Source organism: Garra rufa, chromosome 2 (assembly GCF_049309525.1).
Source record: "Garra rufa chromosome 2, GarRuf1.0, whole genome shotgun sequence".
Taxonomy (NCBI): Eukaryota; Metazoa; Chordata; class Actinopteri; order Cypriniformes; family Cyprinidae; genus Garra; species Garra rufa.
This window is the reverse complement of record NC_133362.1, coordinates 62,665,484-62,677,944: the sequence shown is the minus strand read 5'-3', so window position 1 is coordinate 62,677,944 and position 12,461 is coordinate 62,665,484. Positions and strand designations below refer to the sequence as shown.

The 12,461-nt window shown below is 34.9% G+C and overlaps 1 protein-coding gene across 1 annotated transcript; it reads left to right on the top strand.

Annotated features, from left to right (window-relative positions):
* The first annotated feature begins 8,562 nt into the window (after positions 1–8,562).
* LOC141325660 (uncharacterized) lies at positions 8,563–11,899 on the top strand. Its single transcript, XM_073834425.1, has 2 exons — positions 8,563–8,710; positions 9,801–11,899. The coding sequence occupies exons 1-2, from the start codon at positions 8,626–8,628 to the stop codon at positions 10,517–10,519; spliced, it is 804 nt and encodes a 267-aa protein (XP_073690526.1). The 5' UTR covers positions 8,563–8,625; the 3' UTR covers positions 10,520–11,899.
* Positions 11,900–12,461: the final 562 nt, after the last annotated feature.

Sequence of the window (12,461 nt, the reverse complement as noted above, 5' to 3'; positions counted from 1 at the left end):
GTCTGAAATGTTGGTGTCAGTTGGTAACTTAATATGAAAATGTGGGAAATAAACAGTGGTGCTGACCATCTCTAACTGAGATAAACTCTGCCTTTGTTCAAAACCCGCTTTGGCCCAACATATTCAAATGATAAGGCATATGTGAGGTTGATGAATGACAGGCAAATGTTTTTATTTCCTGCCCGTAATTAGGCCCACCTCAAGGACCAGCTGTTAACAAACTGTTCAATATTGACATGGACCGTTTTTTTCTGTGACTGACCAAATAATTCAATTTCAGTTGACTAAGTCTCTTCTCAACGACTAACATTTAGTAAACTGTCGCCAGACTTTATTTCGCATACGTCATCATTAAATCAGAGCAAGACCATATGCACACAACTTTTATTTACCCATTTGATATGAAACATGTTACTCAGTCCTTGCAGTGAACATTAACATTTAAATAGACACAATTCTTTAAATGCTGTTTTTAAATCAGAGCACTAAGAGAACTTTAAGAATAAATGAAGCTAAAATCCTTTCAAAAAGCTGCAGGAGGGCAACAGAGAAAAAAAACACCCACCAAAGGAAAATTAATTCAGCAAATGCACAGGACAGTTCATAGGATAGTTCAGGTTTGAGAATGAAAACCAACCTTTGACTCTGAATGTTTCTTCAATCATCATGTCTTCAGTCTCCTCTTTAATAAACGCCATATTTATAATAGTGTTACATCGATCTCAGTTGCTCCACCAGGAGTTTTTTTCTGTTTGGAAACGCCCTGTTTAAGATGAGAGTAATTAACAGAAATATAAAAAAAGAACAAAATTAAATCTCTGTGTTCATCTCAATCAGCTCTAGTTCAGTAGTCAGTGCACTAGTAAGGGAGTCAGAGTAATAGTTAATGGACTTAAATGATTTGATTTAACAAACACTCAAACCTTTTAACTTTATATTCCGTTTTGATTAACATTTAATGATAAGTATATTACATTTAATCGATTACACACTTTTAAAAATAGCTATTCAGTACAACAAAAACATTTTCAATTGTTTGTCAAAGTTGTCATTACTCATGTTTGAGTTTGTTCTCGTTGTTTTTACACTGTTTTGAGCAGCAGGTCTCTCAGCGAGCCGCGATTCGAAACAGTGAATCATTTTGTGAATCAACCGATTCAATTGACTCGGAGTTTGTTATTCGTGTTTCTGATCTGAATCACTACGGAGAGAAATCAGACTGATCTGTGGAGGCTCTTTACTCACAAAATAACGTCCATTATTAGATTAGATATTACAATATTACACAAAATAAGTATAAAGTTTAAATCGCCTGTAAATCATATATAATAGCTTGAACGTGTATGAATTTAAACACTTTAAACGATTAAGACTACAAACCTTTCTTCAGCTGAAACACTGATGCAGGAGTGCGGAGCAGCCTTATGACGTCACACCACCAGATCAAAATAAAAGTCCTGTTCACGCGCTTCTGTGTCTACAATCCAAATAGTGCATAGATATCTACAGGGTAAAACTTATGTCAATCGTTATGTCATATTTTTTCTTGGTGAAATACATATTAAAGTATATATAAAGAATAAAATATTAAAAAATATTAATTTACAAATATTTACAAATGGTGATATTTATACTTTTAATTACTTATTTATGCTTTTTTTTTTTTCAAAATGCATGCATTCATTCTTTCATTTATGTATTTATGACAATGTTTATGTCCACAATTGTTTCTTTCCATGTTCATTTAATATTTACTTAATTTTGTATTTATTTCTACGGAGCCCCTAAGGGGACATGGAGCAAAAATTAAATAAAGTTTATTTTTGCGTGCTCACGTGAAACTATCGCGTGCGCACGTGAAACTTTTTTTCTACAGTTTCGTGTGAGCACGTGATAGTTTCACGTGCACACGTGAAAGCCGTATATTGATGTAGCTTGGGCCATAGGCTACTGGAGACAGTCACAGCTAGAGATATGACTACATTACAGGAATTAGTTGCTCTATATTTTAATCTAGGACTTTATTATAAGGACATTGCTGCTGTGCTTGCAAGTCGTCACCATTATATGGTTTCATACGACATTTAAAACGGATTTTGAAGTCTTGTAATCTGGATTGTCCGAGGCGACCGAGGCACTGAGAATGGTAAAGTCAGAGACTGTCAGCGCTATCTCCGTCGCAACATTGGCTCTGCTATTGACAGCTACATTGAAGGGGCAAGCATGGCCAATCAGAGGATAGAAAGTTGGTGGGGCTTCCTCAGGCGAGAATCAATGATCTTAAGGACCATGGTTTGTTCGACGGTGCGTATTTGGACAGAGGTCTAATTCAATTCTGCTTCATGGGCATCATCCAGGTAAGCTACACATAGCCTACACTCACTGTTGATTACATTGTCACAGACCTACATTGTTACTGTAAACATAGGCTGTCACAAATGAACCAATTGTACAAGGTCTACACAGTAACACACGGCGAATGTGTAAAATGAATGTGATGTTGCCTATGATTGCTGAAACAAAATAGATGGAACTTCATGCTATTGGCAAGAGCATATCATTTTTTTCCTGTGTCTTGATGTTGTGTAACCTACGACATTCTGCATACTAATCAGTTTTGTGATAACCTAAGTATAAGTGACAGTAGTTGGTGTTAAACTGTTAAGGCTTTTATGCAGTAATTATTTTAGTGTGATTTACGAGTTTTTGTTAAATATTTTGTAAGCCCCAAAATAAAATAAAAAACATGACAATAACAAATTGCTTCCCAATAAACCTTTTTTTTCCAGGATGAGTTAGATGAGACTAGCCGTGTGTGGGATTCCCATGTCATCAGACCATCAAAGAATGACAAAGTGCCCAGTGGTCGACCCAGAGTCATGTACATGTTCCCTGAACTCTACAGAACTGATGACTGCATTTCCCCAGTGGAAAGAGACGATTTACAGCTTTGTCAGAGTAGCTGCACATTTCGATCAACAGTGCCATGTGACACAGACATCTACAACATCTGAAACTTCCTGATGGTTGAATCCCAATTGCATCTTCCGGCTGATGCTTATCAAGCATTGGATTTGTATCTGCACTTGAGAAATGAAATCAGATCCACTCTCTAATTATATATCTACACGAAACACACCAATGTTCTCCAGTCAGCGTGTAAATGATAGCCTACTGATGCTGTTAATTTGTCTGTTATGTGTACTGTATTATGAATCTTGGTAATGTAGAATGTTTTGCTTTGCCCTCACATCAATCATAAACAGGGAAATATGGACACAAGCACAGCAAAGAAATGAAGCATATGACATGAATGAACAATTGTAATTTTTATTTAACAGTATTGGACATTTTGAGTATGTTTCCCATGTGAGGCTTCAACAAAAACAGCCATTGGTATTTGCCATTAAAATGTGAAACAAGTGAATGTGTGAAATGCAATATTCTGCAGTATTGTACAGTAATAAAATCTTCCCTGAAAAGGTATATATATAACAAAAATGTATCTTAATAATCACTGTCCAAACGTTCTCATGAATCGCAACAGCATTTAAATGCTACATGCAAATCTACAAAAACTCATATTACAGAACAAGCATTGATGCTTAATAACCAATAAGTAAAAGCTTAACATTTCTTCTTCCATTTAGGGATGCATAACGATTAATCACTATTAATTCATAACAAAATAAAAGTTTTTGTTTACATCATATATGTGTGTGAACTGTGTATAATAGTTGTTTATATAAATATGAACACATGCATGTATTATCTTAAGAAACAATATATATGTATATATTAAGTATTTATATATGAATGAATGAATGAATGAATGAAGCATTTGTATAGCGCTTTTATTGTGCATTTCCGTACACCCAAAGCGCTTTACAATCATATGGGGGATCTCTCCTCAACCACCACCAGTGTGCAGCACCCACTTGGATGATGCGTCGGCAGCCACAGTACAACGGCGCCGGTGCGCTCACCACACACCAGCTACAGGTGGAGAGGATAGAGTGATATAGCCAATTTAATGGAAGGGGATTATTAGGAGGCCATGATTGACTAGGGCCAGAGGAGAGAAGTGCCATGGGATTTTTTGTGACCACGGAGAGTCAGGACCTCGGTTTAACGTCTCATCCGAAGGACGGTGCTTTTTACAGTATAGTGTCCCCATCACTATACTGGGGCATTAGGGCCCACATAGACCACAGGGTGAGCACCCCCTGCTGGCCTCACTAACACCTCTTCCAACAGCAACCTAGTTTTCCAGGAGGTCTCCCATCCAGCTACTGACCAGGCTCAGCCCTGCTTAGCTTCAGTGAACAACCAATCTTGGGCTGCAGGGTGATATGGCTGTGGCTGTGGCATTTATGTATAATATAAATTATACATAAATATACAAATGTATATACACATGTAAACATTTCTTAAATATTTACATGCATATGTGTGCATTTATCTATACAAAGTTATTATACATAGTTCACACACATATGTAACAATGTAAATGATGTAAACAAAAACCACCCAACCCAAATGCATTAATCCAGATGATTTTCCACGAAAATCTGTCAATGCAGCCGTTTATGCAGAGGCCAAAAGGCTTCAGTTTGTCATAAGAGTCTAAGTGCCAAATGTAATTAGGCCCTTTAGCAAAGTAGTTTCGGCGACGAAGCCGTCTCCTCACTCTGAGTTCAACACCCCTTGGATCTAGTTCTCGTAGAATTAATCGAACATCCTCTTTCCTTATGTTTATTCCACTCTCCTTGCATTTTGTGTACATCCACCTATATCCGTGGAGCTGGCCAGATGTTTGTAACTGTTCATGAATGAAAGTAATTGCCTGATCCAAATGGCTGTATCCCTTGCGCCGGAACAGATTACAAGACTTTAAAATCCGTTTTAAATGTCGTATCGAAAACCATATAATGGTGACGACTTGCAAGCACAGCAGCAATGTCCTTATAATAAAGTCCTAGATTAAAATATAGAGCAACTAATTCCTGTAATGTAGTCATATCTCTAGCTGTGACTGTCTCCAGTAGTCTATGGCCCAAGCTACATCAATATACGGCTTTCACGTGTGCACGTGAAACTATCGCGTGCTCACGCGAAACTGTAGAAAAAAGTTTCACGTGCGCAGGCGAAACTATAGAGAAAGTTTCACGTGCGCACGCGATAGTTTCACGTGAGCACGCAAAACTAAACTTTATTTAATTTTTGCTCCATGTCCCCTTAGGGGCTCCGTATATTTCTGCATTATGTCTACGTTGATTTTTTTCCCCTGACTTTTAAGACATTTATTTAGACCTTTCTTTGTCAGCAAGGGAGAAGCTAAAGATACAGGTTGCGTAGTTGCCAGTTTTCTGTCTCTCACAAACCTTCATGCAAAACTTTATTTTAGCTTGTTAGAAAAAAAAAGTGTCTTATAGGCAGTTGAGTGTTGACTAAAACCTACCCTCCACGTGTTGCTGAAAGGAAACCTGAGACCAATTGAAGAAATGCCCGAAAATGTAAAGCATATGAATGTTATGCTAAACACACTTCTGAAGAGGAATCCAGCATTTTTTTTTCCTGCCACTTCCAAAACAACCACCTTTCAAAAATTTGGGGCATTTGAGTCCTCAAACATGCATTTAACATGATATGAAACATTTAAAAAAACATTTATATTTTAATTTCAAAAGTGAAGAAACAAATGACTTCAACTGCTACAGCAAAGCAGATCTGGCTTCTTACAAATACTCAATTCCTTAAACACGCCACACAGAGACTAATGCACGTATTCCACTTTCTCCTCCAGACCTAAAGTTTGTTGTACTGAAGACAGTGAGTTGTGTGATTGAAATACACAACTGTGAACATGGGCATATCATTAAAAAAACTGTTATTCCACACTTTCTTTTACAATTAAAAATGACCTTTATTGTGGATATTTCTATGTCTATTAATTATTCACCAAGATTTTACAGCTTGACACATCAGTAAAGGAACTGTTGATAGAAGATGAGAAGTAACCAAATGAACTGAGGGATCAAAAAGGAAGCAAGACCAGTTAAAAAACGGTCTAGGAGTGCTCAAACTGATAAAATCCCAACCAAAAAAACAACAGAAACTGCGACAATCTGAAGACATAGAAATGTCAAAACTTAGAAATATCAGCATTCATATAAAAAGCCAAAGCTGGTAAATCTGCTGCTGATAATTCATTCAGAAATGAGCAACTAATAATAAATGGAAACAGTAGAAAATGACTGGGATTTCTTTGTTATCTCCTTACTGGTCCAGACCAGTTACCTCCTGTATGAAGCAAACAGTGATACATAAAAACAACAATACTGCATAAAATACAGAGTAATGTACTGCAAAAACAATACAGTATAAAACACAGTAATGTACTGCATAAACAATATTATTGCACAAAAAACAGTAATATACAATAATTCTGTATAAACAGTATAAAAGTGTCTAAAATCCAACAAGATCCAACTGGTACTGCGGTAACCAATGTCTAGTAACAAAATGAATTAAAAAAAAATGTTTTAAAACACAATAACCATAAATTCAAAAGGCAAATCATGCTAAACAAAAAGGTGCACATCATATAGTTTTCAGTAAGCACTACACTACACAGTTTTGTGAATGAGTCTATTTTTCAGTCTATGCACCTTTACAGAACACGGATTACCTCCAAGGTCATCTCCAATGCAAATCTTTTGAATGACCTCAATGTGCAATGTAGTTTTTGGGGGGAAATCAATATTAAGCACAAGAATCAGCGCGACTAGTAGAGCTACAGCATGGGGGAGGCCTTTGACATCTCTCAGGACAATCTGTTCCTCCAGAACCACAGTAAAGTCAAAGGCATCATCTCCATCAGTCATTATGAGAATGATCCATCCAGATCCATTCCTGCAGTCACACGGTCTTCAGTGTCGGTTTCCTACAGTAATTGTATTATCAAAATATTTAATCAGAATGTCAGTTATTTTATTGAAATATTGTACAACCCAATTTTTTTTGCAGAAAATTACATAGGGAGGACAAGTATCTTAAGACCCTGCTTGCAATTTACTGTATTCTACATTTAATCATTCTACATAATGTAAAGAAGATTCTATGAAAATATAACCTTGATATATTTAATATTGACTATTTTAACAGTGAAATTAAACTTAAAAAAATGTGGCATTTGTTATCTCATAATTAGATTTCTAATTTTCAATTTCTAAATTTCACAGACAGGGTCATGGTTAAACATATATACACAGACCATTATTTTAAGTAAAGGTATAATATTAACCTGTAAGTCCACCTCTGCTGACTTGAATAAATCTGTTGGATCCTCACTGAGGAAATGTGGAAGGCCCTGAAGAAAAAGGTCCATTCATTGACATGGAATTCTTAAATAAAAGAAAAAAGCATTGTTAGATTAATTTGTGATAATGACAGGCACATTTTCTAGCTTTAAATGCATTTTTTATATAATTACCTATTAAATATGTTGTCCTTTCTGTCAAAGAGTTACATTTAACCAAACCTAAAACATTTACAAAAATAGACAAATTATTAAATAACAGAAAGGAATTTACTGGAGTACAGGCTTCAATATTACAAAAAGAAGAAAGTAAGATCATTATTGTCGATTTTGTAAAGTAAACTGCAGCAAATATTTTTGCATTTTTGTGTTCTCATTCGCCACTATAGCAAAAGAAAAAAAATCCATGATAGTGTATCAGTGACTTTCCAAATAATGGGAAAAAGTAAATAAATAACAAGAGGTTGAAAAGAGTGAATGTCAGATTTACAGTCACTCCCTCAGCCTTTGTCTAGAAACACTTGCAGCAGTTGTTTTAGGTATGAATGTCAATGTAAGAAAACACAAAGTATAGTGTTGTAAATGTACATTAATTTAACAAACGGAAATTGTTTCTAGATTTACCATGCTAATAATTGCGGAAATGCACATAAAACACATCAGTGTATAAACGGGACTTTTATTTTGGTGACGTGACGTCATAAAGCGGCGACCCTAGCCCTGCATTTGTTATGATTCGGCTGAAGAAAGGTTTGTGGTTTTAAGTTTTTTAAGCAATGCAAATTGGTGTCAATTTAAACGTTTTTACAAGGTATACAAAATAAACGAGTCAATCTTAAATATAACATTGAATTTCTTTGTTGTTTTTGCGAGTAAAGTGCACCCTCATATGAATGACAGAAAATGTGCGACTCATTTTGCTCCTTAAATGTGAATCAGTCCATGGTTCAAGTAGAAAGTGAGACAAAATCCGAATCATTTGAACCAAATCAGTGGAGAAATGATTCAGTGATTCGAATCGTTTGAATCGACTCATTCAGTGAAACAAACTAGAATAAACACGTATAATGATAACTTTCACAAACTGCGAATGTTTTCATGAAAGTGTAATCTATGAAATGTTATGTATGAATAATTGAATGCCAAAACTGAATAAATGAAAAACATAGAGATTTAGTTAGAATTTAATTTTGAGAGTAATTTAATTTCTGTTAATTATTCTCATCTTAAACAGGACAAAAGTGTCCAAAGACAGAAAAACCCTCCTGAATCAACTGAGATCCGTGTGACACACTATTATAAAGATGGTGTTTATTAAAGAGGAGAGTGAAGACATGAAGATTGAAGAAGCATTCAGAGTCAAACATGAAGAAACTGAGGAACAAACAGGTTGGGTTTTTTATTCTCAAAGCTGAACTGATTTTATCCTTGAAATGTCTAGCTCTACAGAAATGAATGATATTTGTGAGAATGTTTAAGAGTGTCGTAATTAAAGTAGTTTTTGGACAGACATGTTGAGATCACATGACCAGACAAATAATAAAATCCTGTTATTATGGTATTATGCTTTTAGGTTGTAACAGTAATACAGAATAAGCCTGAACATTTCTGTTCTGTAACATTAAACCCAATATCTGCTTCTAAAATTAAAAGCATTCACTTTAATCACTTAATTATGCAGCAGTATCTGTTGTGCCAATTTTCTATCCAATAAGTCAAGAGGCAGAAAGCTTTTAGTTATTTACTTCTTGCAAGAAATTTGGGCAATTAATTGAAATACAATTTCAGCTTATACTGCATACCTAAATGGTCATATACACACAAAACTGTCAAAATGCTGCACTTGATTATTGATAATGATTATTCACATAAACCATCGTCAGTTATGTCTTAAGTGAACACAAACAGCTGAGAATGAAAATATGTGTGTAACAGTCTATTGGATCCATGCAGCTCTTAAAACGTCAACAGCTCACACTATTCCCTCTGCCATCTGTAATGATAACCAAACTACAAAAGACAAAAGCTTCTGTAGCTGTAATAATAAACAAATCAAGTTTAATTCTTACAGTGAAGACTATGCTTTTTTTATTTTACATTTAATTCTGTTAAATTTCTCTTCAGCTGTTAGTTAATAATTAGATAAAATAATAAGATAATACGAAATTTTAAGTAGGCAGGGTTAGTACAAGTACACACAAGTAACCTGTAACTGAACATCATATGATACCTTATCTAATTCTTAATATGATTTAAATCTAATAAAAACAAATTATTATGAAGTATGTAAAAACAAAAATCCATGTCTTTAATACGAAATGCTTCCACTGTAGGGGGAGATGAGAATAGGTTTTGAGTTTACATTTAACTCCTCCTTTAATAGTTTATTGTGTTTAAGATCTCAATGTTGCTGGGTTTGATGTTTGTGCTTTGAGTAATTAAAAATGGTGTTAATTTGGATTTGTCTTCTTTGCATTAGACCTGATGACACTGAAAGAGGAGAGTCAAGAACTCAATGAAAAGGAAGATGATCTCCAGCATGAGAAACATGATTTCATGGCTGGAGAAAAATCATATAGTTGCTCGCATACGGAAACAAAAGCACAAAAGACGACAATAAAAAGTAGTGTTTTTACCTGCCAACAGTGTGGAAAAACTTACAACAGAAAAGAAAGCCTTAAAGTCCACATGAGAATTCACACTGGAGAAAGACCTTTCACCTGTCAACAGTGTGGAAAGAGTTTCATTCGAACAGGAAACCTTACTTACCATATGAGAGTTCACACTGGAAAGAGACCCTTTGTCTGTCAACAGTGTGGAAAGAGATTTATTGAAAGAGGATGCCTTAATGTTCATATGAGAATCCACTCTGGAGAAAGACCTTTCACCTGTCAACAGTGTGGAAAGAGTTTCCGTCAAAAATGCCAACTTCAATACCACATGAAATCTCACACTGGAGAGAAGCCTTACGCATGCTCTCAATGTGAAAGGAGTTTTGCACATAAACAAGGCCTTAATGCCCACATGATGATACACACTGGAGAAAAGCCTTACACCTGCAAACTATGTGGAAAGAGCTTCAATCATAAATCAAACCTTAATAAACACACAAACAGTCACAGTGGAGAAAAAAAACTTTCATGTGTTCTCAATGTCCAAGGTGCTTTAAACAAAAATATTGCCTTGATGTCCACATGAAAACTCATGCTGGTAGTAAGACATGCGAACATAAAAGAAAACCGAACAGCTTCTTACCCAAACTGTAAATGAAAACAAGGATATAATCAAAGGAAAATTTGGAGCATAGATAACCTCCTAAACCTAAAAGGATGTGTGGAGGATTAGTCATTTTAGCCTTGCTACTAAAGAAATAAAATAAAAATAAAATGGAAACAGTCACATTATTTTTTTTTTCTGGTTAATAGAAATTGTATTGGTTTTAATGGTAACTGTTATAGTGCCTGTTAATCTCTGCTGATAACTGGTCATTGTCTATTGGTGACCACTAAATCCTAATGGAATATGTCCAAAAGACATTATAGGAAACCATTTATTAATTATTTTAATGCTTAAAAGTTGATGGTTTGTAATATTTTTAATGGTATTGGCAGTGGAAACAATTCGAATTTCTGTGATATATTTTTTTCTTTCAACAGAGAGGTTTGTGAAATTCACTTAGAGCAAACATTTAGGAGTCCTAAATTTAGGACTAACATGCCCATTATTTTTAAGATTTTCTCCTAAATCGCCTACTTTTAGCCGGTTTTGCAGTGTGTCTCTTAAAAGATTTTACATGCTACTCAATGTTATCAGTTGTGAAAGAACTCACAAGCATTACAGTTACAACTCTATATACAAGCAAAACATGAGGGATCGTCTCATGAAATTTTCAAAACTCTGTCTTTTGTCACATCCTTGTCTTTTATTTTTCATATTACCTGTGCATAATTTCGCTGTCTTCTGCAGCAGATCAGAATATTATTAAACACATAATCATTTACTTTATATCCTCCATGTTTACTTCTGTATGACGGTGTACTGTGTAAGTGTAGCCAAATCCGTATACACCATATCTTCGCAGAATTGGGCTTCTTTTTCCACTGTTTGCTCTGGTTGTTTTCCAAATTTGTGGGTTGACCCAACCACTCTAATGTGGAATTTACCCCCTGAACACGGTTGGGCTAGTTTTGAGAAGCAGTTAGGTAGATTTTGGTGTAATAACCTGAAAACCCTGTTTTTATCATTCGTTTGCACATGAGGGCCAGTTAAGAACCATGAACTGTTCACACTAGAAATCTGATATTGGTCACATTTAAAGCAAAAATGTTAACATTTACACTACAAACTCTGTTTAGTCTGTTTTTGAGAAGGTTTCAACTTTAGTGTTCAACATATTGTTCAGAAATGCAAACAATTAAACACTGAAATTCTAAATTTGGTTTGTTTTGAGCCACAGGAACACAGAGAACCCTTTGTTTTAGATGCATTTTGATTATTCAAAGTGATTGGAAACATCCTGAAAATTACTTTAGATACTTTCATTGTACTTCTGCTTTTTTGCAGTAAAAAATGGCTCATCTTACCCCACTCTTCCCCTACTGTGTCATATTTTCTACTTGCATGTTCATTACCACCTCAAGGTCTTGTAGGATATATTATTTTGCGAATTTGTTGGGTTTTGTTTCTTATTATGCTGTTTAGAAAATGTTGGAACTTGGTTACTGTAATTCGTGACCAAATGTCAGTATTTGACGTCAAATGGATGTTGGAATTTGCTTACTTTACAACACAACCTAAAAACATCAAAACCGACATTAAATGTATAACTGACAAAGGATTTTGTTTGCACTACATTGTAACCAAAATTATACCAAATGTCTAGTGGCCTTGTGTGCCTGCTGGGACATGGAAATAGGATTAATGTATTAATGTAATTAATTTATGCATGACTTAAATGGGTGTATTACATAAATAGGAAATAGAGTACTTTCAGCACTCAATTAGACAGCAACTCTGAATACCTCTGACATGTTTTTTTTAATTTTTTTTATGTGTTTTCTTGATAGAAATATATATGGACATTTTCACTTTTTTGTTGATTTTTTTTATTTTTATTGTGCAACAAAAGAACAACAAATAC

Excerpts from the sequence above, each read along its gene's own strand:
- LOC141325660 (XM_073834425.1), top strand. The coding sequence starts at position 8,626 with ATGGTGTTTATTAAAGAGGAGAGTGAAGACATGAAGATTGAAGAAGCA. Across the intron at positions 8,711-9,800 it reads AGAAACTGAGGAACAAACAG|ACCTGATGACACTGAAAGAG; the intron begins GTTGGGTTTTTT and ends TCTTTGCATTAG.